The sequence below is a fragment of the Urtica dioica genome, chromosome 4 (assembly GCF_054948205.1).
Source record: "Urtica dioica subsp. dioica isolate 48M chromosome 4, U.dioica_male_clone48M_v1_H2, whole genome shotgun sequence".
Taxonomy (NCBI): Eukaryota; Viridiplantae; Streptophyta; class Magnoliopsida; order Rosales; family Urticaceae; genus Urtica; species Urtica dioica.
The window spans coordinates 20,928,459-20,955,695 of record NC_142759.1 but is presented as its reverse complement, the minus strand read 5'-3'; the positions used below and the strand labels follow the sequence as shown (position 1 = coordinate 20,955,695).

At 38.3% G+C, this 27,237-nt stretch overlaps 2 protein-coding genes across 2 annotated transcripts; one reads left to right on the top strand and one right to left on the bottom strand.

Annotated features, from left to right (window-relative positions):
- Positions 1–14,562: 14,562 nt before the first annotated feature.
- On the top strand, positions 14,563–16,258 carry LOC149401156 (uncharacterized). The gene is made up of 3 exons (XM_089610606.1): positions 14,563–15,228; positions 15,283–15,679; positions 16,164–16,258. Exons 1-3 carry the CDS (start codon positions 14,563–14,565, stop codon positions 16,256–16,258), a joined length of 1,158 nt encoding a protein of 385 aa, XP_089466732.1.
- Positions 16,259–20,295: 4,037 nt separating this feature from the next.
- On the bottom strand, positions 20,296–25,181 carry LOC149401155 (P-loop containing nucleoside triphosphate hydrolases superfamily protein). The gene is made up of 9 exons (XM_089613449.1): positions 24,567–25,181; positions 23,436–23,650; positions 23,034–23,184; positions 22,293–22,484; positions 22,030–22,192; positions 21,620–21,855; positions 21,326–21,505; positions 21,122–21,241; positions 20,296–20,787 (listed from the first exon to the last, which is right to left on the bottom strand). Exons 1-9 carry the CDS (start codon positions 24,960–24,962, stop codon positions 20,515–20,517), a joined length of 1,926 nt encoding a protein of 641 aa, XP_089469575.1. The 5' UTR covers positions 24,963–25,181; the 3' UTR covers positions 20,296–20,514.
- Positions 25,182–27,237: the final 2,056 nt, after the last annotated feature.

The window sequence follows — 27,237 nt, the reverse complement described above, 5'->3', positions numbered from 1 at the left end:
ATCAATGTGGATTCTTGACTCCGCTGCTACTAACCATATTTGTTGTTCCTTGACTGGTTTCAAGAAAACCAAAAGCTTAGAGGAAGGTGACTTCTCCTTCAGATGGGGTGATGGGAGCTCGGTGTCATCAAAGGCCGTGGGATCAGTGACGCTATCTTTTGAAGATCGAACTTTAAATTTATATAATGTTTATTTTGTTCCTTCATTCGGAAAAAACTTTATATATATTGCTCGACTTTTTGAGCAAGATTATTGTTTAAAATTTATTAAGAATGGAATTCGTATTTCTCTTTCAAATAATTCTTTCGTCACTGATGCACGTATGAAGAATGCTCTCTTTTACATTTATCTCATGCTACCTTCGCTTTTAGACACTAAAATAGATAACGCTCTAGTTATGGAGCCAAAGAGGATCAAACTTTCTGATTCCTACGATCTAATAAAATCAACATATCTTTGGCACTTAAGACTTGGTCATATCAGTCTAGAAAGGATTAAGAGACTTGTGAGGGACGGTTCACTCATAGCCTCTGCAATAGGTTCATTGCCTACTTGTGAATCTTGTATAGAAGGAAAAATGACTAAACGTTTTTCTCTGCTAAGGGTCGAAGAGCCACTGAGTTGTTGGAACTCGTACATTCTGATGTATTTGGTCCACTCAAGACACTTGCACGGGGATGATACGAATACTTCATTACCTTCACCGATGATTACTCAAGATACAGTTTTTTCTATTTGCTCAAACATAAATTCGAGACCTTTAACATATTTAAGGTCTTCCGGGCTTTAGTGGAAAAGCAAACTGGCAAACAGATCAAAACCCTTTGATCCGATCGAGGTGGTGAGTATATGTCTGAAGAGTTCGATGACTATCTTAAAGAAGAAGGTATCGCTTCTCAGCTTACAACACCTAGCACACCTCAGCAAAATGGAGTGTTAGAGAGAAGGAACCGAACTCTTTGGGGATATGCCATTGAAACAGCAGCTTACATTCTGAACCAAGTCCCGTCTAAAACGGTTCCTAGTACTCCTTATGAACGATGGACTGGCCGTAAAGTAAATCTAGGCCACATCAGAATTTGGGGTTGCCTTGCACATGTGCTAAGGCAAAAGACTAGCAAGTTGGTTAGCATGTCAAAATTATGTCTGTTTGATGGATATCCAAAGGAAACCAAAGGTTTCACATTCTATAGTCCCGAGGACGACAAAACATTAGTTAGCACAAACGCTCGTTTCCTTGAGGAGGACTTTATGAAAGATGTAAAACCTAGAAGCAAAATTGTGCTTGAAGAAAAGGAGGGGTGAGGATGCTTCTACCTCATCTGTAAAAACAGTTCTTACCCCAACTGAAACACAACCTAACTCATCAAAATCTCATCAAGTGGTACTTCGACGTAGTGGGAGGGCTTCTCAAAAGCCTGACAAATACATGTCTTACAGGGATACTCTCGTAGCCGTCTCTGACATGGATGGCCCTGTTTCCTACAGCCATGAAATGGCTAGTTACGAATCAAACCATTGGCTTGACGCCATGAAAGTTGAAATGCATTCGATGTATGTCAACAAAGTCTGGAAACTTGTAGACTTTCCTGAAGGGATTAAACATGTAGGGTGTCAGTAGATATACAAGAAGAAAAGGGGTCCGGATGGGAACGTCGAGACGTTCAAAGCACGACTAGTGGCTAAGGGTTATACCCAAAAGGAAGGTATTGACTATGAGGATACCTTCTCGCTAGTCGCGATGCTTAAATCCATCTGCATACTTCTATCCATTGTTGCAGCTCTCGACTATGAGATCTGACAAATTGATGTTAAGACTGCCTTTCTGAACGGCAATCTTGACGAGCGCATTTACATGGCTCAACCAGACGGTTTTGTGGAAGAAGGTCAAGAGACCAAGGTTTGTGAATTGCTTAAGTCCATTTATGGATTAAAGAAAGCATCTAGGTCATGGAATATTAGATTCGATGAAACTGTGAAGAGCTTTGGTTTTGAGCAGTCAAGAGATGAGCCTTGTGTTTACAAGTTAATACACAAGGGCAAAGTTGTGTTTCTGGTATTATATGTCGATGATATATTACTCATAGGAAATAACATGGGTAAGTTTTCTGAGGTCAAAATCTAGCTAGCAAAGCAATTCGATATGAAGGATCTAGGAGAAGCCGCATATATTCTGTGGATTCAAATCTTTCGAGATCGGAAGAACCGGACTCTATCGCTCTTTCAAGCATCTTATATTGATAAGGTGATGGATCGCTTCTCGATGCAAGACTCCAAGAAGAGCCAAACACCCTTTAGGCATGGAGTCTCACTCTCTAAGGACCAGTCTCCCAAGACTGCACAAGAGATTGAGGACATGAGAAAAATTCCTTACGCCTCAGCCGTGGGAAGTCTCATGTATGCTATGCTTTGTACTAGACCAGATATCTGATTTACAGTTGGAATAGTAAGCCGTTTTCAGTCCAACCCTGGATCCGAGCACTGGATTGTTGTTAAGCATGTTCTTAAGTATCTTTGGAGAACTAGGAACTTGATGCTTACATATTTAGGTACTGACCTGACTATGATGGGATATATCGACTTTGATTTTCAAGCGGATAAGGATTCCAGGACATTCACTTCAGGATCTGTGTTCATCCTAAATGGTGTATCTGTTGTTTAGAGGAGTATCAAGCAATCTTGCATTGCTGAATCCACAATGGAAGCAGAATATGTGGCTGCTTGTGAAGCATCCAAAGAGGCTATATGGCTTAGAAAATTCCTTAAGTGTTTGGAAGTCGTTCCAAATGTCGACAAGCCCATGACACTTTATTGTGATAACAGTGGAGCTCTCGCAAACTCAAAGGAACCTCGAAGCCATAAGCACTCTAAGCATATTGAGAGGAAATACCATTTGATTCGAGAGATCGTGCAGCACGGAGATGTAGTGTGAAGAAGATCTCGACGGTAGACAACCTGGCAGATCTATTCACCAAAGCTTTAGCCAACAAGGTCTTCGACCAGCATCGGGAGAGATTAGGCATGAAGGACTACTCACATATTTTTTGAGTCAAGTGGGAGTTTATTGGCTTTGGTGCCCACAAGAAGAGTAGTAGTCATTACTTATATACATTTGATGTAATAAAGTCTCACGAAGACTCTAGCTTCTACCTAGTGAATAATTAATAAAAGTTGAAACTTCCATTCATTCTTCCTTGTCTGTTTGAAGCTTTATGATAAACCATAGTCTTTAGTCCTTAAACAAACCTGACAACAAATGAAGAATCAAATATAGATTTGCATGAACAAACTCTTCATGGTTTGCTTAAAACAACATATTCACAATCTAAGGATCAAAGGTCTATTGATCTCAGTATGATTGTTAAGAGAATCTATGATGTCTGGTTATGAGACATAGAGAGTTGGAGACTCTATAGTTCTTTCTAGGTATCTTCTGAAGATACTGAATTGACCAGTGCACTTCTAGAGACATTGTAAGAACAAACCATTTAACCTCTTCTGTCTCAGAGTCACTATGTATGAATTGCATCATTCTTACCTTAATCCTGAAATGAGACATGTCATTTCATAGCGTACATACTCTCATTTGAGAAAGTCAGAGTTCTAGATTCACTATGTGATATAGACAAGACTTATTGGTGAAGTACTTAGTTATGAAGATGTCATGAACAACTTTGTGAAGATCTCATAGATATGGAATTCATGTACAAGATTGTTGAAATGCAATGTATATCACCTCATGCTTTGTTCCTTGGAATATGAATAAATGATCTGGCCGGTATCCAAATTGAATCAATGTGACTTGTTAGCTCCTCGTCAATACATTGTTTCTAACTTATTCACAAGCGACAAATGAGTTGATGAAATAACAACTAGAAGGGTAAAATGGTAATTTGTAAATCTCATCTAGTTGATGATATTCATGAAGGGTAAACATAGATAATATTCAATGGATCCACTCATCACAATTAAGTAGAATTCTTGAGTAGAAAATATATTCATTTGAACCGAAAGATTTCAGTGTCAACTCTTTAGTGGAGTCAGTTGACATTAAGCTAGAACTTGGAAAACGTTTGTGAACTTTTGAGTCCAAGTATGCTAACTCTAGCTTTGTTCATTTGGATCCATGAGGTCACTACCACAAGTCATTAGAGTAGGATTAGTCAAACAAGAAAGCTCTAAGTCAAAACAAGTTCAAATGTTGAACTAGTCAAGTTTTACGAAAGTTGTCTAAAGGGTAATTTTGTCCATTAGGACATAAGATGGTATGAATGTCAATAAATAAGTTTTTTGACATTGTCATATGATGAGAATGAAATAGACCACACGGCCACCATGAAGATTTGGGCCTTGAGGATTGAATTTCATTTCATGAAATTTTATGTGAAAATTCTATATGGGTTTTTCTTATACTGTCATGAGCAAATAAAGAAACATCTAGAAGGATGTTTTAGAAGCTTAAATTTCATGCACCCTTAAGGAAGAAAGAGAAATTATTTTTTGCATTGATGTATAAAGATACTTGCAAAAAGGAAAAGAGGAAACAAATTATAGCACATGGGCATTTGAGATGGGCGGCCAAGACAAGGAAAAGAGGAAACTAATTTCCAACCTTGGTATTTTGATAGGAATGGGAAATAAAGATTGTGCTCATGAATATGTGATATTCAATATAAAAGAGGAAACTACCTCTTCAAGGCAATCCATCCTCCTATATATACCACACCCCATTCACAATGTTGATCACACACAATTTTTAGAGATTGAGAGCTTCTCTCTCTAAGCCTTGCCGCCCTCTCTCTCTCTCTCTCTCTCTCTCTCTCTCTCTCTCTCTCTTCTTGTTTTTTTTGTTCTGGCACCTAGGTCCTCATTAGACCTAGTGTTTTGTTTTAGCTCTTTGGCTCCAAGACTAGTTCTTGAGCCATAGTGTTTAAAAGGCCCACACACTAAATCCTAACCATACTTAAAAGACTCTAGAGGTAGAAATATTCGTGGTTACTTACAGGTTCAAGACGACTCGAGGAAGGCAAGCTTAGTGGGGAGACGAGTGATTCAACCTTTCCAAAGGCTTCTAAACGCTCCAGCTTCTAACGAGGTTGGTACCGAGTGAAAACTCATAGTAGTTTTTAAATTTTAAAGTATACACTCATGTACTTTGTCTAGGTAATAAAATCGTTTTAAGTATTTTTAAAGAAATTTTTATATTTCGCCGCTTACTAGAAGTGATAATCTTTTCTTAATCCTAGATCTATTCCAACAATATCAACTATCATCCATAGCGTCCATATTAAACTGAGTCACGTGATGGGCACCTGAGTTCGAGCGGTGTTGCTAAAACATGGTCGATGACTAATACATAACTGGACAGTTGTATCTAAAGTCATATATGCGGAACACTAGTGAAGGTTGATAACGACGTGCGAGCATTCTACACTTGTGATAAGTGTACGACCCGGACAGACTTTGGTTGTAGATGTATCGTTTAATTACCGTTACGACACACTAACCGGGGTCGTTATGATGGTCACAGTGATACTTGATCTAAATCCTGAAGTGATCATGGACACTGGATCATGTTACCAAACTCTTTGACTTATTCGCTAAAAGGCTACTATCATGCTAATCACAGCTTATGTCTTGGGAGTTTCGGAGCATGGTTCGAGTGGGAAGTGGTTGACAGATACGGAATCCAGCCTTCCTAAAAGAAGGTCAATGTTCACTCACCTAAGGGTTGATTCCAGAACCGATAGATTGTCGGCACTTCCGAAGTATGTACGTTCGGAAGAATCTTTCGCTGGGGAAGCAACAATGCTTAGGGTATATATGTATCAAAAAAGGTATAACGGATTAATTGACCTTTCTCGATACGGGTTGAACCTAGAGGATTTTGATCACGTACTGACTAGATCAGTGGACACTCGTCACGAAGAGTACATATAATTCTAGTATAAAGGAGAGTTTAGTCTTGGCTTACCTAGGTGGAGTCTGACCAAGATTAGACAAATCGATGTAGAAAAGAGAAATGACTTCTTCGTCTTTTCATCGGATTTGCTAAGCTTCTATTACTAGGTCCATAGTCCCCGATTCGGCTTCGATAAGACGAATAAAGAACCTCTAATAATAATGTGTTTCATTATTATAATCTCACAAGCTGTAATTATGATTGACAGCTTCAATTCTGAAATATGAGTATTTGCATAATTAAATAATTATTTATGGTAGTATTAATTGTGTATTGTTTGATCAAGTAAATAATTAATCGATTACTTATTTACATATTGTTGGACCAAGTAAATAATAAATAATTAATTTGGTTTTAAGCAATTGGGCCTTGCACCAAAGTGGGAATCGAATTTTGGATTCGGCAATAAGAGAAATCGCGCAAATCACTATGGCAGTGTGCCTCATATAATTCGTTCACTATGTATTGGTACTTACCAATATTTTCTCTTTAGTTGTTTAAATAAAGGAGGGAGAAAAATATTTAAAAGGAAATAAGATATTGCCATTTATTCTCTTTCATGAATATGATGAGAGAATAATTTTTAAAGAAAATAAGATATTGTCATTTATTCTCTCTCATGAATATTAATGAGAATAGTATTTAAGAGGAAATAAGATATTGTCATTTATTCTCATTCATGAGAGAATAATATTTAAAAGGAAATAAGATATTGTCATTTATTCTCTCTCATGAATATTAATGAGAGAATAATATTTAAAAAGAAATAAGATATTGTCATTTATTCTCTCTCATGAATATTAATGAGAATAATATTTAAAAGGAAATAAGATATTGTCCTTTATTCTCATTCATGAGAGAATAATATTTAAAAAGAAATAAGATATTTCTTTTATTCTCTCATTAATAAATATTCTCTATTTAAACAGGAAATAAAATCTCATAGATATTGATCTGATGGCCAAGCTTAGATTCACTAGTGTGAACATAATAAAAGGAAATAATATATTTTGGAAACTAACATGAATATATCATTTTCACTACTATAAATAGGGGTTCATGAGAAGAGAAAATTCAAGGTTTTGAAAGCCTAAAATTCGTCCAACACAAGTGTATGTCCGAGTTCTCTCTCTCTCTCTCTCTCTCTCTCTCTCTCTCTCTCTCTCTCTCTCTCTCTCTCTCTCTCTCTCTCTCTCTCTCCCTTGGAATTTGCTCTATAGTATCCGGTGCGACGTGCGTCGCACCCAATAAAATCTGGTGCGACAGATTGGTATCTGGTGCGACTTTGTCGCACCGGATACCACTAATCATCAGCGAAATTTTTATTCGCTTGGAGGACTATCTGGTGCGACATGTCGCACCTAATATGTGCTTAGGTGCGACATGTCGCACCTAATACCCTTTCGAATCCAATATGTTAATTTGTAGTAGTGTGAGATCTCGAAACAACGTTTGTTTCTTGATCGTGTGAGATTAAAGAGTGTGGTCCCACACCATATTTCTTTATTTGTCCGGAGATTACGTTTCGAAAGACTACGGTGTCATCAAGAGGAGTACGAGGATTTGAAAGCTTGAAGAATGAGATCAAGGCATTCAAAGATAAGGATCTGAAAGCTTGAAGAATGAGATCAAGGCATTCAAGTACGAGGATCTAAAAGCTTGAAGAAGGAGCTTAAAGTGTTTGAAGACGGATTGTGAAAGCTAGAAGATTCTGTTCGTGAGCCCAATCCATAAGTTCTCTGTTAGCCTTGATCTTTGATCTTATTGGTTGCCTGACATGTTTGAATGCTTTCATTATTTAATTTGTAAAGTAAATCTAGATCTTGTTAGATAAACATCCTTTTAATTAGCTCTTGTTAGTGTAATTAATTTATTTCAAAAACTTATATGGTTATCAAGGTGAGCACATAATCCCGACGAGTTGTATCGGAGCGAATGTTCGTGTCCGATACTCCCCTCATTTCCTTACAAGTGGTATTGGAGTGACTATTCGTGTCTGATACCACATCTTTATTTACAACAAGTGATGTTAGATTGATTTTTCATGTCTGATATACTCGTGCGTCACCAACATGTGGTATCGGAGTGATTGTTCGTGTCCGATACCACGCATGTTTCTCCAACAAGTGGTATCAGAACGATTGTTCGTGTCTGATACTACTCGTTAATTCCCAACAGGATTCACTGATGCTAGTTGGAGATCTAATATACAAGACTCTAAAGCCACTAGTGGATATGTATTCATTTTTGGTGGTACAGCTGTATCTTGGAAATCCTCAAAACAAATAGTGATAACTAGATCCATAGTGGAATCTGAGTTTGTTGCCTTGGATAAATGTGGCGAAGAGGCTGAGTGGATAAGAAACTTCGTAGAGGATATTCCAAGATGGACAAATATGTATATATTGTGATAACCAATCTGCGATTGGTAGAGCACAAAGTGTTATATACAATGGTAAGTCTAGACATATTCGTCGACGACATAATACCATTAGACAACTTCTCTCTTCTGGAGTCATAAGTATTGACTACGTAAGGTCCAAAGAAAATATTGTGGATCCTCTAACCAAAGGGTTAAATAAGGACCAAGTAGAGAATATGTCAATAGGAATGGGACTAAAGCCCATGAAATAAAGTTTTAGCAAAGGAAACTCAACCATGATGACTGGAGATCCCAAGAACTTGGTTCAAAGGGACAACCTAACTGCTGAGACGAAGTGAGGTCACTATGGGGGAAGACCCCGGTCTTATTCTTATGATAAAACAGTGACACCCATACGAGGCTGAGCATTGTGCTTTTAATGATTCTTTTTAAAAAAAATGGATCTTTGAGATTCCGAATGAGTAATGCAGGATTACTCTTTGGTGTAAAAATCACCTATGTGAGAGAAAAGTGAGGCCGCTTCGAAAGAGAATTAATAAGGATTAATTCTTTAGAAACTCTTATAGAACCAGGCGCATGTTTAGAGCCGAAATGAACATAACCATGAAAACCAAGCTTGTGGCAGGAAGATATCAGCGGGGTCTATGTTTATCGTTTATATATAAACGACTAACAGTTCAAGGATATCGTATCTACTGAGTAGTCAATAAACATGACATATTTCCACGAGGGAAGGCTTAAGGACTTTGTCTATCGACTCTATACTGGTATTGACCGTAGAACTTATCACCATATTGAATCATGTCGTGTCTTTTGTTGTCGTCGTGCAATTTCATTCATGTGGGGGATTGTTGGAATAATGTGGAGAATTTGATAATAAAGAGTATTGATTATCTTGTGGGTTGATGATTTTTGGCAAAGATTTGATTGGGGTCTACTCAACGGAATTGGGATTATAAGTTTTCCAAAATCGGAGATATAATGAATGAGAAATTGATGCTCAAAGTGTGCTTAAAGAAACACACAATAATTCTGTAAACACATTAGTTGTTTATATTAAGTGAAATGTAAGAGTCTCACATGGAGTGATAATGGACAAATAAGTAAGCTTATATATGAAATTTGTGCCAAAGGGTTTGGATTTCCAAGGGTGACCAAGTTCTGTAGAGGGGCAATGACTTAGAGAAGCTCAAGTCCACCACACACGTGAGCACCGCCGCCGTCTGTCCATCCAATCAGTCGGTTGTGCCGTGCCGTACCGGGCCGAGCTTGGGCTTGGGGAAATCCTTATCTTTTTATTGCAAATTTCACATTCATAAAATTTTAATTCCATAACACTTTCGTTACTATGAAAATTAAATAAAATGGCATTGTAACCGTGGGAATTTATGTCTTAATGGCTTTATGGTTTTGATATCTAAAAGATTTCAAATAGAAGTTGAGCATTATGAGGATAAAAACGTTTGTCATTAATGTGCTTTAATGTGTTTAAAAGGCCATAATGGTTGGAAAAATGAAATTTAAGTCCCCTAGAAAAACTTAAGATTTAATGTGATGCTGAGAAGCTTGTTTTCTCTCAACTACCGGTTTTCTCCTTGCTCTGCCTCGTCTGACTCTCTCCTTTGTCGCTTTCTTTTGAGAGTACTGGTTTGAGAAGGACGTGCTGCTTTGTAGTAGGGGGAGAGCAGGTGTATTCTGTCCTTGGTTGTTGAGGCTGAAGTTCAAGATTTGATGGAAGAATTATGTCAGAAATGGTCTTCCTTGGGCATCACGGATGAGGAGGAAGAGGTCATACAGATTAGTGAGGAGGAGGTGGAGCTGAATGCCATCTCTCTCAAGGACTCGTTGGTGGGGAAGTTGCTATGCAGTAACCCCTACAACAAGAAGGCACTAAAGACGATCATGGGAAGTTTGTGGAAGACTCGGGGTGCGCTGGAAATTTCAGAACTTGAGCATGACGTTTTACGCTTTAAATTCGAAAATACGGCGGATAAAAACAGAGTTCTGGAAACGGGCCCTTGGCTTTTTGACAGAATGTTGCTGGTTCTTTTTTATCCGGGGGATGGAGGTTTTACTGAGGACAGCTTTCGACATACTGAAAGTTGGATCCAATTGTATGATGTTCCCTGCCTATTTCGGACGGAAAAAATGGGTGAAGTGATTGGGAAACAAATTGGCCATGTTGTTCGAATAGATAAAGATAGAGAATGAAGATGCAAGGACAACTTTATTAGGATTCGGCTCATGTTTGACGTGACCAAACCTTTGAGGAGGGGGGTCCACATTAAATTCGGAACCAATGTTGAGACTACTTGGATTAAACTGAAGTATGAGAAGCTTGCCGACCTGTGCTTCTTATGTGGACGATTGGGGCATGGCTGGAGAGGATGTACCCTGGAGGGGGCTCGTGTGGGGGATACCTTCGCTGAACAAAGGTACGGACCTGAAATGTTGGCGGAGGCACCGAACCGGTTCGCTAACTCGATCTTGAGAGTCACAGGATTAGAAAGGTCAGAGGAGCAGCGTCGGAGTGAAAAACAAGCTCAGAGGGGAGTGAAGAAATTTGGTCCATAATGTCGTGGCTGTTGAAGTTGTGGGCCATAATGTTAAGAGCAAGATTAATTCTTTCTCTGCTTTGGTCCAATCCGCTTTAGGCCCGGAGGTTGGAAAAAATAAGTTGGGCTGTGGTATTGGGCTGAAATTGAACGTTGGGGCTGGGGCTCAGAATACTGCTGAATCGAATATCTTCCCTGACGTGAGGAATGCTCTCTCAGCCGGTGTGAACTCAACGGAAGTTGTGACCAAGAATTATCAGGCGCCCCTGGTAACGACGGTCTTCGCGGGCTCGGGTGGGGTAGGAGGAGATGGTGGTAGCACTGATCCTGGAGTAGGTAGCGCTGCCAAGAGAGATGTGGGGAAGCTGGCCCAGCCCCGGCCGGGTGAGAAATATGGTGATGAAGGGTCGACGGGGTTATCTCTGGCAGCGAGTGACTCGAAGAACAAGGGGGATGGGTTCGCCTTTGTGGCTGGAAGCACGCCCATAGGAGAAAAGGTTGGTGTCTGAAAGAAGGGCAAACCGGAGAGCATGGATGCCAAGTTCCAATCTAAGCGAGGCCAGACTTCGGAGAAGACGTCGTGGAAAAAAAGAGCCCGTCTCCCGGGAAATTCTAAAACGAGTGGTGGGATGGAATTAGCCCTGATCTCTGATGGGGTGACTAACGACCTGGAGGAGAGGGGTGCGGTCAAGTCGGCGAGATTAAGCCCCAATCTGACAAGTGACGATAGGGTGGCCATAGTTGCAGCAGCTCCTGTGTCAACATCGAGGCGTCCACAGGGGCTCAGTGATTCGGCCTCATTACATTACAACGTTCCCGTGATTTCTAGTGAACTGGATTTGGCGGCAGACTCTCTTGATTCTGAAGCGGCGCCCCAATGTGATGAGGGCCGCCGGACGCAATGATTTCCTTATTTTGGAACGTCCAGGGATTAGGCAACTCCAGGACGAAGAGGACTCTTCGGTCGCACTCGTTAAAGCATAAGCCCGACTTGATTTTTCTTTCGGAAACTAAGCTTAGACATAGTGCGGTGGAGAGAGTACGTGTGTCGTTGGGATTTGAAGGTATTTTTACAGTTGACTGTGTGGGGCAAAGTGGAGGCTTAATGATCTTATGGAAGCATCTGGTTTGCTTCGCGTTTGGCTCGTACTCTCGATTCCACATTGAGGGTATGGTGACGGACGAGAATGGCCTTGTTTGGAAGGTTTTGGGTCTTTATGGAGACCCATTAGCGAGTAATAGAAAATTCTCGTGGGATCTTGTGCGGCGAGTCGTCAGTGCATGCCGGAATCCGTGGCTTATTGGCGGTGACTTTAATGAGGTCTTGGATAACAAGGAACTGAGTGACGGGAGGGTACGAGAACCACATCTTCTCGAATCCTTTCGCCACCTTTTGGAGGACTGTGATCTCATGGACCTCGGCTATGACGGGGCTGATTTTACGTGGAGGAAAAGCTCGTCACCTACTAGTATTCAAGAGCGGATTGATCGATGCCTTGGTACCTCGGAGTGGGGATCAATGTTTCCAAGGGCCAAAGTTTCCCACTTGGAATTTTGGAACTCGCATCATAGACCTCTTCTCCTCTCTACTCTTGGTTATAGATGTGAGCCTTCTAAGAGACCTAGACGGTTCTTTTTCGAGGAGGCATGGTGTGATGAAGAGGAGTGCGAGGAACGTATTCGGGAGGCGTGGTCTTGTGACAACCCAGGGGCTGTTCTTCCCGAGTTCCTTGAGTGTCTTCGGCGCTGCAAAGTTAGCCTCGACAGTTGGGGCACCGGGAGGAGGCGTGAGTTGAAGGCTAGGATCGATAGCCAAACGGTTCGGGTGCGGAAAGCTGGGGAGGAAATAGGTGAGGCTGCTCGCTTGGAGTTAGGGGGAGAACAACGGCAACTTGATGCACTTCTTGAGAAAGACGAGAAGATTTGGAGGCAAAGAAGTAGGATGACGTGGATGTAATGCGAGGATAAGAATACCTCTCTTTTCCACTGGAAAGCGTCTACAAGGAAGAATTGATAATGAAATGAGGGGCCTTTTTGACACGTCGGGAACTTGGCGGGAGGCTGACATTGAGGTCGAAGAGGTAATCGCGTCTTATTTCAAGGACATTTTCACCTTCTCGAATCCGAGTGCGGAATGTATTGAAGCGGCATTGGAGGGGGTCCCGATGAGGGTCACGGCCGAAGTTAATGACGATTTACTCTGACCTTTTGATCGGGACGATGTGAGGAAAGCGGTCTTCTCTATGGGCGCCATCAAAGCTCCGGGAAGTGATGGGTTCCCGGTCCTCTTTTATCAAAAAAATTGGAAGTGTTGTCAGGGATCTTGTTTCTAAAACATGCTTGGGAATTCTCAACGACGGGCACTCGGTTATGGCTATTAATGATACGGTGGTCACTCTTATCCCGAAAATTGACAAGGCGACAAAGGTTAGTGAGTTTCGGCCTATTAGCATTTGTAATGTGATTTATAAAATCGTTTCTCGATGTCTTGTGATGAGGCTTAAGGTTCATATAGAGGACCTCATCTCGGAGAATCAAGGGGCTTTCATGGGGGGCCGTCAAATCTTCGACAACGTGATGATTTGTTTCGAGGGGATTCATACGATGAAAAGAGGGCGGTTTGGGAACGGTGAATGTGCGGCTCTTAAGATCGATATGGCCAAGGCGTACGACCGGGTTGAATGGAATTGCCTTGAGGCCATTATGTTGAAGTTGGGCTTTGATGCTCGATGGGTGGAAAAGATTATGAGATGTGTGTCGCCGGTGAGCTACTCCTTCAACATCAACGGTGTGGCGAGGGGTCGGGTGTCTCCCCAACGTGGTCTCCGACAAGGGGACCCTCATTCTCCTCTCTTCTTTCTCTTTTGTTCGGAGGGACTCTCGGCGTTGCTTGGGAATGAGGAGAGAAGAGGAAACATTACCGGGGTGTGTTTCGGTCGGGGAAGCGTTTATGTCTCTCCTTTGCTCTTTGTCGATGATAGTCTTATATTCTTTCGTGCCTCGATGGAAGAATGTAATACTATCGCGAGCTACCTTGACTTTTACTCGGTGGCGTCAGGGCAAAGTATTATTTTTTCCAAGTCCGAAGTCTCCTTTGGCCGTGCGGTTCCGGATGACGTGAAAGAAGATATTGCCGCGAGTCTTGGAGTGGTTACTACGTCATGCCACCAACGCTACCTTGGCCTCCCTACCTCTACCGAAAGAAGGAAAAGGGAGATCTTTGTCGATGCTAGAGAGAAGGTGTGGGAGAAAATTAAATCGTGGAGTGGTATTTGGTTTTCTCAATCCGGGAGAGAGGTCATCATCAAGGCGGTCCCTCCAAGCCATTCCGAGCTTCATGGCAACTTGTTTTCAGCTTCCTAAGACCCTCATCTCCCGAGATTCATAAAGCGGAAGCCAAATTTTGGTGGGGAAGTTGTGGCAACGAGATAAAAATTCATTGGTGTAAATGGGAGGATTTAACCAAACATAAAGGGGAAGGTGGTCTCGGGTTCCGTGATTTGGAGAAATTCAACCAAGCTCTTATTGCTAAAAGAGTTTGGCGGCTTATGCGGCGGCCCGGGAGTCTTGTCGAGATGGTTTTTCGGGAGAGCTACTTCCCTAACGGTGAAATATTGGAGGCAAAATGAGGCTCGAATAGCTCCTCTTTGTGGCGAAGCTTAATGTGGGGAAAAGAAATTCTCGATGGGGGGGCTAGATGGAAGATCGGGGACGGGGAATCGGTCTTGGTCCGGAAGGACCGATGGATCCCGCACTCTCATCGATTTTCTCTCATCGACCCTCATTTCATTCCCGAAAATATGCGAGTTGCGGAGTTAAAAAATCTTGATGGTTCGTGGAATGAAGCCTTGGTCCGAGCCATGTTTGGCCTTGAAGACGCGGAAGCCATCCTTAGTATCCCGGGTAGCCTGAGTGGGGCCGCCGATGTTATCCGGTGGCATTATACTAAAGATGGAGAGTATTCGGTGAAAAGTGGGTATAGAGTGGCGATGTCCAGGTCTCCGCTCTCTAGCTCCTCAACGTCTTCCTCCTCTTCCTCTTGGTGGAACACTCTTTGGAAACTCCCGATCCCTCCGAAAACCAAGCTTTTCGCTTGGCGGGTGTGTAAGGGGTGGATTCCGGTGGGAACCATGCTCGAGAGACGGAAAATTACCAACGACAATCGCTGCCCTCTTTGTCGTGGTGGCCCAGAAACGATCTCTCATGCGCTTTGGGGTTGTCGGTGGACGAGGAAGGTGTGGGAAGCCGCCGGGTTTGGTGAAGTGATTAAAGTTGTGCACGAGGAAGATCCTACTAGCAATTTCACAAACGCCATGGAGTCCGTTGAGGTACGTTCCTTTGAATTTTTTGTTATGTTGGCTTGGGAAATATGAAATCATAAGAACAACGTTGTCTCGGGCAAGGAGAGATGGGTCCCGGAGGAGCTCGTGAGTTGGGTCGGGGACTACCTTGATGATTATAGGAAGGCTAATGAGAAGACCCCGCCGTCGGATGGTGGTAACGTGACTCCCACGTGGCCGCCTCCGCAGCCCGGTATCTTGGCCATCTCCGTTGATGCGGCGCTTGACACGAGAGCTCTCCGCTTCGAAACGGGCTGCGTCATCCGCGACCACAACGGCATTGTTATCTCTTCGGCTATCTCGGCTAACTATGTGGGTTCCTCTCCTCCGGTTGCGGAAGCCACCGCCGTCCTCCGAGGATTGCTCTTGGCCGAGAACCTTGGTATCCATCAGGTCGTCATCCAAACTGATTGTCTCGAGGTTGTTCGTGCTATTGAGAGTTTGACCATTCCACTAACGTAGCTTGGTACCATCATCAGCGATATCAAGGTAAAAGCTCGGTTTTTCTTGGTTTTTAGTGTTGTCTTTATTTCGCGCTCTTGTAACGTCGTAGCCCATAATTTGGCTCGTTTTTCTCTTGTTGTTGGCTCCGATGTGCATTGGGTGGGGCTTGTCCCACCTTGTGCCTTGCGGAATGTCATCAATGACCAAAAAGCCTTGTTGTAACCACGGTGTTCCTCCGCCATATGTGAGGGTTTTAATATATTATTCCCGTGGTCCCGTCCACGGTTCCGTAAAAAAAAGGCCATAATGGTTGGGACTTTTTTTGTGGCTCAAGGTTGTAACCATTATGAGATCTTGCACTATAAATAGAGACCTCTAGCTCTCATTCATAACAAACCTCGATTCGAATTCTCTCTACTTTCTTCTCCTCCTGAAATTATTTTGTTTTCTTTTGTAGTCTGTGGTTGGTTCTGTTACAGGTTTTGTTCGTAGGAGAAGTACTGTTGGTGTAAAGTTCCTATCAACGTTGTTGTATCCTGAGAGGCTTATCCTTAATCAACTCCAACACTCGTGAGAGAGGGATATAAGCTTTAAGAAAACCGTCGAACGGTCATCAACGTCCTCCGTTTTTTCTTTCCTTCTTTTCTGGTTTAAGATTTATTTTTGTTGGTTTCTTTTCTTTATCTAGTTATAAAATAAGATAATAATCGGTTTCAATTTTTTATTTAACTTTCCGTCCAAACTTTTTTATTTTTCATATTATAAATATTATTTGGTGTAATATTTTTGACATCACTATCTTAAAACAAAAAGTGGACATTAACGAGTCTAGTCTATGATTATGCCACAAACTAATACATTATTGGGCAGTGTAGCAAAATATCCAAAATGAAACTATGAAATTTATTTTTAGCCTACGTTTCACAACTTTTAGATAAATAACCAATAGGTTTATGTGGCAATAATTAAGGTCTGATTTACCCTTATTTATTAACAAATTTGTCATTTTCTATTTCCTACTTTTTTCATGCACTTTTTTTACATAAAAAATTCAAAAAACCATATCTATCTCATATGAACTCGAAATTGAGTGATTCCAAATCCTACGGATTTCTGATGCCGAGATCTTCAAAAATAGATCCATTGTATTTGATGAAAAATCATGTTTAATATCATAGATGTAGAAAAATCACATTATTACCTTAAATATGGAAATAACTGAAATTTTTTGAAATTATCAAAAAAAATAAATGGAAACGTAAATATGATGCATTAAACATAATTTTTCATCAAACACAATTGGTCTATTTTTTAAAATCTCGACGCCACGAATTTGTAGGATCTGAAATCACTCAATTTCGAGTTCGTACTAGAAAGATACGAATTTTTGAAGTTTTGATGCAAAAAAAAATTATTTGAAAAACAATAGGAGAGAGAAAGTGACGAATTTTTTAATAAATAAGGGCAAATCAGACCTTAATTATTGTCACATAAGCCATTTGGCTATATCCCTAAAAATTATCATACGTAGACTAATCAAAAATTACATGTTTAAAGTGGCCTAGTTAGTTACAAATCTCTACATTATATGGCAGTTGAGTATGATTGCTTAAACCTGCCCAATATATATTGAGACATTAGTTAAATTTAAAAGTTAGGTCTCTTTTTAGCGGATAAATATAAAATAATCAGCACGAGCAAGTAGAGTCACATCAAATAATTAAGGGCGCCGTAATTATTTAGTCAATCTGAAACTTGATTTTAAGAAAATAGTCAACGTTTTCGTTTATTTTGGTAAATTAGCCATTTACTAAAATTAACGTATATTTATCAAAATTAACGTTTGAAAATGGTAAAGACAATCATGTAAAATACTATCTGATTAATTGAGGCAGAGTCACTAAATATGTATAGATTTTAAACAATTTTAAAACATTGGATAGATTACAAATTCAACGTTCGAAGTGGTATAGTCCGTGAAATTTTTCAATAATTAATAATACAAAGTATTGTACGTTTTTTTTTTAATATTTTAATAATTTTAAAATCATATAATTATTGTAAGTTAAAATTGCGTTATATAAATATTTTAATTACTGTGTATTGACAAGAAAAATAAAGATTTGAATATTAATAAAATCATATGAACTCTTACCATAACTTATCACAAATTATTCATGAAAATTTGGCTTTAATCTATGGTAAATATGGGTTTAAAGTCATTGCCTTCGTGGCCTAATGGTAGATGATGAAAACAAAAGTTGAAGTCGAATCCTCGAGATTTTTTTTTTTTTTTTTACTTTAAAGTGGTTGGTCAAAGCCTTCGATCCTTTCTTGTATTTTGCCAAGAAATCATAGACATTAAATAAAATAGAAACTATGCTGCTTTCCTTTTTCATATTAATTTAACACCACTTAATGTATAAAATAAAAAGTGAAATTGTTAAATGACAACGCACTTATTCTATTTAATACATTAATTATTTTTACATCTCTCTCTCTCTCTCTCTCTCTCTCTCTCTCTCTCTCACACACACACACACACGAGTTTAGGGGGTATAAGAACATCTTTAATGGTTTCTTACTTAACAATTGTAGGGATTTGCTTGTAAATATCAAAAATGTTTAGCTAGTTGCTTAACCATTGTTTTGCATATTGGCTATTGATTTAGCTAAACAAATCTAAGCAAATTGGCTCTATTAAGCTAGTTGCTTAACTATTTAGCTCTAGAAAAATCTATGTGACAAATAGAGCTAATACATTTAGCTAAACCATTAAATATGCTCTAAGAAGACAGTTGGGGTCATTGTCTAAGACCCTATCCCAAAAAGGCCCATTTTTTAATAAATTAGTTTCAATTTATGAACTAAATAATGAATAATTATTTGTATTTTTAGTTTAAAGTACAGTAAAATAATTGAATATATAATTTGTATTTACTATCCATTTACATGTTAATTGATTAATAATATTTAGAACAATTGGGTGACTTTGATTAACTTTTTTTCTCTAAAGATCCGAAAACTGTCGGCTTTGGATAAGTATAAAATAATAAATAAGTAAATAAGATAAACAAAAAAGCTAGAAACGGTAAAAAAAAAATAAAAACAAACACAATACATTAATATACTAACATGTTGCATATAATCCAAGGTGTACGTTTAAATAAGTTCATTTTATTATAATATATATATATATATATATTCATTTGATTGTGTAGTTTACATTCACGTAATGACCTTTGAAATATTGAATGATTGATCAAGCGGTCTTTTTTTTAGCTATGCCATTCAGTCGTATTCATTAGAGGCGTGTGGGACTCAAAATCTGTACCTTTCTTTTTTTTCTGCATATTTTTTTTGTAATAATGTATGTCATATTATTTTATTTTTTTGGATCGGATTTATAATGTATGTCATAGTTAATACCTTATCATCTCGTGAAAAGACACATAAAAAGGGACAGAGTATTTTTTTTTATCGGAAAAAAAAAATTAAAAAAATAACAACAAGAACACATAAGATATAGTGCATGACAACAAATAACAATATACATTGGCGTATTGATCAATGAACAAAGGTGCTTTTAAGGGTAAAGTTCGTGATAATACATCTTCAATATATTCATAAGATTTCATTGCATAGGTAATGTCCAGGCTTAATTTTTATATTTCATGAGTGTTAATGGCCAGTATACAAGTTCCTTAAAACATGTAAATAATTGGTAAATAATATGATTTTTTGGCTAAGTTTGTCAGCAGTATTAGCTGGCTTTGGGAAATTATTCTGATCGACAAAATAAAAATTAGGACATCAAAAACTATTTTGTGCATACACAATGTGTGAAGTGGAAAAATGTTGATTCCATTCTTGTCTTTTTCTTTGTTGATATCTTTTTATATTTAGTTGCCTATTTGTGACACTTCTTTTTTTAGGTGCTAGAAGTGTGAAGTGAGTGGAATGACTAAAGTATGAGTTGGTCAATTCAGTTTTCTTGTATTTTAGAAAATAGAAATTCGAGAAAATATGAATAAAACACACTCGATTGGATTTATATATCTAAAGTGTCGTGAATATGAAATTTATTATTCTTAAGACTAAAATATTTTTTAAGACAAAAAAGTCACTTCCACCAAAATATTTATAAAAAAAATCCCTTGCTTTTTGTCTTTCTACAAGTATTACTACACTGTCCATAAAAAAAACAATTAACTGCAAAAAGAATGCATTTCTAATTAACTGCAAAAAATCAAAATGAACCATAAAAAAAACAATTAACTGCAAAAAGAATGCATTTCTAATTAACTGCAAAAAATCAAAATGAAATATTATATATATATATATATATATATATATATATATATATATATATATATATATATCATGCAAAAAGACAAGCAAGTGCAAAAAATATTTTATGTTTGTTGTTTAATTATATATAAATATGAGGACAACATTACATATAAATGGAGAAGCAAAAAGTGAAATATAAATAAGACTACTCTTGAATATTTAAGTGTAGCATCAACTAGTTCATGCGATCAAGAAATATTAAGAATGTCCCATATTTTGAAGATAATAGTTTTAGTGATTAAATGGATTAAGCACCTCACTTAAAATAACAGAAGTACCTAAGATTATGTGAAGTCTAATTTCATCATTATTCAACCAGCAAAACTTCTTTACAACAAAATATTTTCATTGCTGCACATATTATAACATGAGAATACACTAAGGTTACTTATAACACACTAATATTTCTTGTACAATTGATTTGGTTGACCTATATAACATATTCAAATAACCCGATTACATATAACACTTGGATCACTAATCGGGAAGGAGTGGCAATTTCTCAACAGCAAAGGCTGAACCATTTGAATTTCCATTAACGTTACCGGGATCGTTGAGCTCTTCTTCGTTTGAGCAACTGAAAGGCAAGATTCGAATCCGTGCATTTTGACCCGACCCTATTCTCTCAGCCTCGAGCTCGTATTTGCGGATGAGGTTGAGCTGAAGAGACATTATCCGAGGCGGCCTAGGCAGTAACTCTACCGCCTCTCCTTTCGGGATCACAACTTGCTCGATCGATAGCCTCGCCTCCTGAAATTAAAAATTAGATACCATGTGTTTCTCTTGTCAAAATTTTGACCTCAAAATCGAGCATTCAAGATGGATTAGTCAGATCTTTAAAATCAAAATCGTGGAAACATAGCTTTTCTTAGGAAGCAATAAAAAGAGTACAACATCATTTGCTCTGTAAAGGGCTTTTTCGGTTTGACTCAGATTGATGATGCATCGATTATTAGTTACATATGGCGTGTTGTCATTTTATTGGACTGACATAGGAAGTCATACAAAAAAGAGATTCAGATTCAAATAAAGGCAAGAGCACCAAATATCAAGAAAACACCACAAAGTAATTGTTTGTCTTTACCTCTAGAGCATCGGTCTTTTCTGATGATTTCAATTTATCCGATCCAAGATCCTTTAACCCATCTTCGTGATCGCTCATTATCGCCCGAACCACCTTTCTTATCTGCACCAATGAGCTTGTCTGCTCCGGAAATGAAGATCAATAATCAAAACCAATAATGGAGGATTAACTTTGGGTTTAGAGAAAGAACACAAATATGATTACCTTGATCATATAAACCGGTATGTTGTTAGATTTGGCAGCCGTTTGGATACCGAGATTCTTCTTGAGCTTTGCTTGCAATCCTAGTAACGCGTCTGCCTCGCTTATATTATTGGTCATGCGTATAGCAGAATCGTCCATCTTCAACTGCCTAATCCCTTGTATCACACTCGCCTCAAGAATCTAAAAGAACCACTTGTTCACCAATTCGTATTGATAAATAAATAAAAACTGCATTAAATAAAACGGATAGCTTGATTCCAATATTTGGATTCAATGGAAATGCTAGTTACCCACCCCATAAACAAATAGGCGGACGGAAATCGTTCCTTCTCCGGATTCTTCTCGGGTGTTTGGAGATATTTTGTAGGTGTTGTCAGCGTAGAAAGTTCCATTCTCGATCGGCTCCGTTGTTTCTTCATCGTCCAACTCGTCCTCCGTATCGGATGAATCGAAGATGAAAGGCTCTCTCTCTATAGTTTCACTCGACTCACCAGAGCTTATCTTACGAACTTCAACATACGGAGGCCGACCTAAACTCCAAAAAATCAATACGAAATAAAATCCCTGAAAATCCGAAATGTCAATCATGAAAAACAACGTGTTGAACAACAGCCTTGAACACATCTCCGACAAAAACACTTGTATTTCGCCAAAACCACAAAAACAATCCACGAGAGCCTAACGAATAAGAAATGGAAAGTTACCATTGAGAATAGCATCGACCGTGGTTTCTAAACTACGATGAACTCTCAGCTCCGTCTTCGAAACTATTTCCACGGCGCAGCTAAAAGTCGCCGGACCTTTCCTTTCCAATATCGATTTTTGGACACCCCTCCGGTTTGCCTCTTCATCCCCGAGTGTCACACTCTGAACAGTGTACGACAGGTTTCAGGTTGTTGATCTTTAAGTTTGTAAAAATTATCCGAGTCTTAAAAATAACAAAAATCGTTGAAAAAAATATCTTCACCTGTATTCCTCCGACGAGCATTTCGAGAGAGGGATTGTTAATAAGATTTCTGATTGTGATGCCATGAGCGGTGGCGACTAATTGAATGCCACGTTGAGCGATCGTGCTGGCAGCCATAGCCTCCAGCTTCGTGCTGATCTCGTCGATCACAATCACTTGCGGCATATGATTTTCCACTGCTTCTATCAGTACCTGAATCCATCAAATATGTCATCCTAACAAAGAAGCATAAATAGTATACAATGCTAGTTGTTGATTCATATTTCTATTTCAAGGTTCAATTGGAACACTTTTTATGATCTGGAGACTTATGCCGAAATTCCATCTCGTCCCTGCGTTTTTCATTATTTAATGAAAACCCATTAGTTTGTCAATTTAATACAAATCCATCTTTTTTTTTTTACATATTTCATAAAATGTTAAAAAAAATCATAAGAAACAATGACTAGAGACTCTATTATAGAGGGGGCTCATTTAAAAGATAATAAACTCAGGAGGAGCTAATTTGTATATTTTAATGTAAAATAAATGGAGAAAAATAATTATAAATATTTTTTTTCAAAAAAATCGAGGAGGCAAATAATATTAAAAATATATTGTAATAATATGAAAAATATTAAAGTTGTATTTTGAAACATGATTATTTAATTATCATCCACGGGTAGATGAGATTTCAAAAAAAAAAATGTCGCTATTTAATATCATATGTTAATAAACTCTTGAATACTTTTTATACTATACCTCGTGTTGCATAGCGGAGTTTGGTACTTGCATACGACGAGCGTTGCCGATCCCAGCATGAGGTATATCACCATCTCCACCGATCTCATTCGACGTGTCGACAATCATTACGCGTTTATCATACTCGTTCGCAAGCATCCGAGCTATCTCTCTGCAAAATTAATCAGACCACCACATCAACGACCAACATTAGGGTTTCACATATTCATGAAACATTCTGATACGGGTAGAATCGGGAATTCGCCAAGGTGATGAATTTCCTTACATTTTATTCACAGAAACTGAATGACTCTCACGGTGATGTTTGAAAACATAAAATTAACCAAGCTCAGTGGCTATTCATAAGTGCAGAAATCCTGATCCTATCAGGAATACCGAAATTTCCCCGACTAATAAAAATACCTGATGATAGTGGTTTTTCCGACCCCGGGAGGGCCGATCAAGAGCAGAGAAGACCCGTCCTCGACCAAAGATCGTAGCAAATTAGCGCTTCCGGTTATGGCTCGTCCGACACGGCAAGTCAAGCCGACGATCTCACCCTTTCGGTTTCTTATGCCGCTGATTCTGTGCAACGTCCTGCTGATTCCCGCTCGGTTATCCACAGCAAAGTCGCCCACCTGGTTTCATATTCAATTCTACATTTATGAATACATACATATATATATATATATATATATATATATATAGCAGTAATATTACTCTATCAGATTGAAGTTAATCATATTAATGTATTGGCATAACTAGGAATCTAACATTGTAGTGTTTGGCTGTCAGTAATTAATAAGTAATAATATTTCAGAAAACATTGCATGGCTACGTTTGGTTGAGAAATGAGCATATTAATGCTATATATTTGTATGTAGTATTAAAACTAATAAATTTGTAAAATAGCCAACATTTGTCTAGAATTAGTGAAACATTCAAAATAGGGTTATTTAGTTATATAGCCACACGGATATAATGGATTGAGATATAGCCCACCTTTGGTTAATTTCTTGTAAATAGCCAAGTAAACTTATTAACAAATTAATAAAAGCCTTATTTAACACAACCAAACATATATTTTAGGTAGTTAATAGGCTGCCACGTATGCAAGTTGGCTATTTACAAATTATTTACCAAAGGTTGGCTAATTTACAATTCATATAGTTTAGGTGGCTTACGTAGCCAATTTTTTGTTCAAAATATACAAAAATGTGGAAGTGACAAGTGTCAATAATTCTTTTGAAACTTAAATTATTTTATCAAGCAACTGAAAAACCTGGGCTAATTTGCTAAAAGAAAACATAAAACCTTGTTATTTTGCTAATTCAAATGACTATTTTGTTTTTAAAGTAAAAGCAAGAGTTGTGATTAAAATATGTGGTTCTCTTGTAACACTACTAATTTCTAGGGATATGACTAACATTTCTTCGTACCAAACACGTTTCAAGAGCTCAATATATCATTAGTTAGCATGCCCAACGTAAGACACTGTAAGCGGCAATTGATCAAACAGTTGGCGGGCGAGCTCTGCGTGAGCTTACTCATTACCTGAGAAGTTGCGAATTCGAGGTCTTGCACGGTGATGGGAGATTCCGACAATTCGAAATCTCCGGTGGGAAAGCGAGCCAATGGGTTTCGGCCCAAATCCATGACCACTTCGATCAGGTAATGGAGCTCCGAGTGGCCGGCGAGTTTGAGCCTCATGTGGTCCGGCAACAGAGCCAGAAGACGATCCAACTCGTCGCCGAACTCGGAACGACATGACGGAGAAGGGTCGGAGGCGGAGAGACGACAGAGCTGAAACGACGACAATCTTCGCCGACGACGAAGCGCAGAAGAACTAGAGGCAGCGTTGGGGATATTGATGGTTGATTGGCGATTGAGGAGAGGATAACGAAGCAAGGGTTTTGGCGGGAGGAGAATATTATATTGCATCGTTTTCATACACCAGTTCCAAGATTGGTCCTATATCTGGTATACACCAATACCTTTTTCTTTATCTTTTTTTGTGCTCTGGTTTCGATTTTTTTTTTTTTCAGGTATATTCTTTTTTTTTTCCCTCTTCCTCTTTTGTTTCTTGAAATAATTAATAAATAGGTGACTTGAATCCCAAACAAGATAAGTAAGAAATTTCCAAAATCAATCGATTATTCTTTTCTTCTTATTACCATTACCTCCGTTCACTACTGGGATTATACAACTTACGACACGACTGATTTTGACAATTTATGTAAAATTATTGGGATATTGAGCAATAATATTATGGGTTATATAAGTATATAGCTATTTTTGTTATAAGAGGATTTAAATTTAGTCAATCTTTTGTTAATTTTTAATAAATAGTCATACCCACAAATTTACAAAAAGTAAAAAAACCAAACCGGCCTCAGTGTCAAATTTCCGCTCATTATTTTCAGCCCATTAATTAAAATGAAAATCAAATATTAGGTCATAATTTCTGGCACTAATCAAGGGACCATCATTAACAAACGTAATTAAACATCACGCACCACAAATTCCATTCAAAACACACGCACCACAAATTCACCGAAATGCTCCCTCGCCGACAGGAGCACCACGAATCTTTTCTTCTTCTGTCATCTTCTTTCTTCTCCTGTGAGGCAACGAGAAGAAAGAAGACGACTGAAGAAGAAAAGATTCGTTTAAAAGATGAGAAATTGGGCGGTACAGAGTGAGCCTCGTTGACTTTGTCAACGCCGTGATGTCGGCCATGGTGTTCTCTGTCGTGGCCATGTTCGACTAGAGATCTAAATAGCCATTAATTTTTTTTTCTTTTTTCTTTTGCATAAAGGAAAATATGTTGATGAAGAATTGGGAAAGAATAACCCAAATATTTTATTTTTTATTAATGAAGAATTGGGATTACAGGATTTCTTGTATTATTATGATCCTTCATTTTTTTCTCTCTTCTTCTTCTTCTTCTTTTTCATCGGAACTGCTGTTGGTTTTGAGTATATGAGATTTGTTTCAGTGATTGTGAATTTGCTGAGATTTTGGTTCTGGTGAATTCTTATCCAGTATTGTAAATACAACATTGATTTGTAATACCAATTGTTTCATCGTAAATGCATTCTAAATACAAAGCATATTTACAGTTAATACCAATTGTTTCATTGAGGATGATTCGTTGTTTTGAATCAAATAATATTCAGTAAATAAAAGAATATATTTACTGATTTTATTCCATAATTAATAGCCACGAAAATAGAAACAAACTTAGCTAAAATCAACGCATATCTCACGTCCATAAAACCATGAAATACACGTTAAAAACTCTTTCCAAATCGGAAAGATTCAAATTTTAAAAAAATCTTAAATTAGTCAGCTTAATTAATAAGGGTAAACGTGTAAAAAAGTTTCAATTAATAAGTTGCCACGTAAGTAAGCTGGCTATTTACAGAAAATTAACGACAGGTTGGCTAAACCCAAATTGCTAGCCTTAATGATGACTACGTAACCAATTTTTTGTAATATTATTGAGTTCTCATTTACCCAAAATCACTCAAAATTCAAATATTGACACATCTAATACTAAAGCTAAGTAAGAGAAAAAAATATTTCTCCAGCTACCATCAACCAATATTCTCTAATTATTTTTCTTTTACTTTTCTCTTTCATTTCTCTTTCTTCCATTTCTCTTTCACATTCTTATCTCTTTTCTTTTCTTTTCTCTTTCACTTTCACGTTTTCAGCCTCATCAGCTCGCCGGAATCTTTTTTCACGGTGCTCGTCTAAATTCACAAACTCGGCTGGCTAGAATCTCACAAAGGAGGTAATCGTCTTTCCCTGAAGATAAGAGATTTAGGTCATGTTTTCCAGGTTTGAATACTAAACTTAATTTTAGTTTAAGTCCAAACTTTAAATAAATCTGCTCATCGTTTTCGTTAGTCGTCGTCTAATCGTGGGTTGGATTTGGGTTGTCTTCTTCCCTGCTCCGGAGCTTTGGGTTGAGATACAAAAATTCCTCCACCATATTTGGGTAAATTCATCCTCTTAACAGATAATGAACTAGTTTCAATGATTTCTTTCAATTTGAACGTGCTTCCAATGCGTTGCTGAATTACTACTTCGCTAAAAATGGAGTTTTGTTTGATTTCAATATTTCGTGATACATGTGTCATGAAGTACATTCATCCCATGACACATGCGTCACGAAGTGGATGCATTTCTTGATACATGTGTCATGGAGTGGATGCAC

Excerpts from the sequence above, each read along its gene's own strand:
- LOC149401156 (XM_089610606.1), top strand. The coding sequence starts at position 14,563 with ATGTGGGGAAAAGAAATTCTCGATGGGGGGGCTAGATGGAAGATCGGG. Across the intron at positions 15,229-15,282 it reads ACGCCATGGAGTCCGTTGAG|AACAACGTTGTCTCGGGCAA; the intron begins GTACGTTCCTTT and ends TGAAATCATAAG. Across the intron at positions 15,680-16,163 it reads GGTTGTTCGTGCTATTGAGA|GTTTTGTTCGTAGGAGAAGT; the intron begins GTTTGACCATTC and ends GTTCTGTTACAG.
- LOC149401155 (XM_089613449.1), bottom strand. The coding sequence starts at position 24,962 with ATGAAAACGATGCAATATAATATTCTCCTCCCGCCAAAACCCTTGCTT. Across the intron at positions 22,485-23,033 it reads ACTCCGCTATGCAACACGAG|GTACTGATAGAAGCAGTGGA; the intron begins GTATAGTATAAA and ends TGATGGATTCAG. Across the intron at positions 20,788-21,121 it reads AAAAGACCGATGCTCTAGAG|GAGGCGAGGCTATCGATCGA; the intron begins GTAAAGACAAAC and ends TTTTAATTTCAG.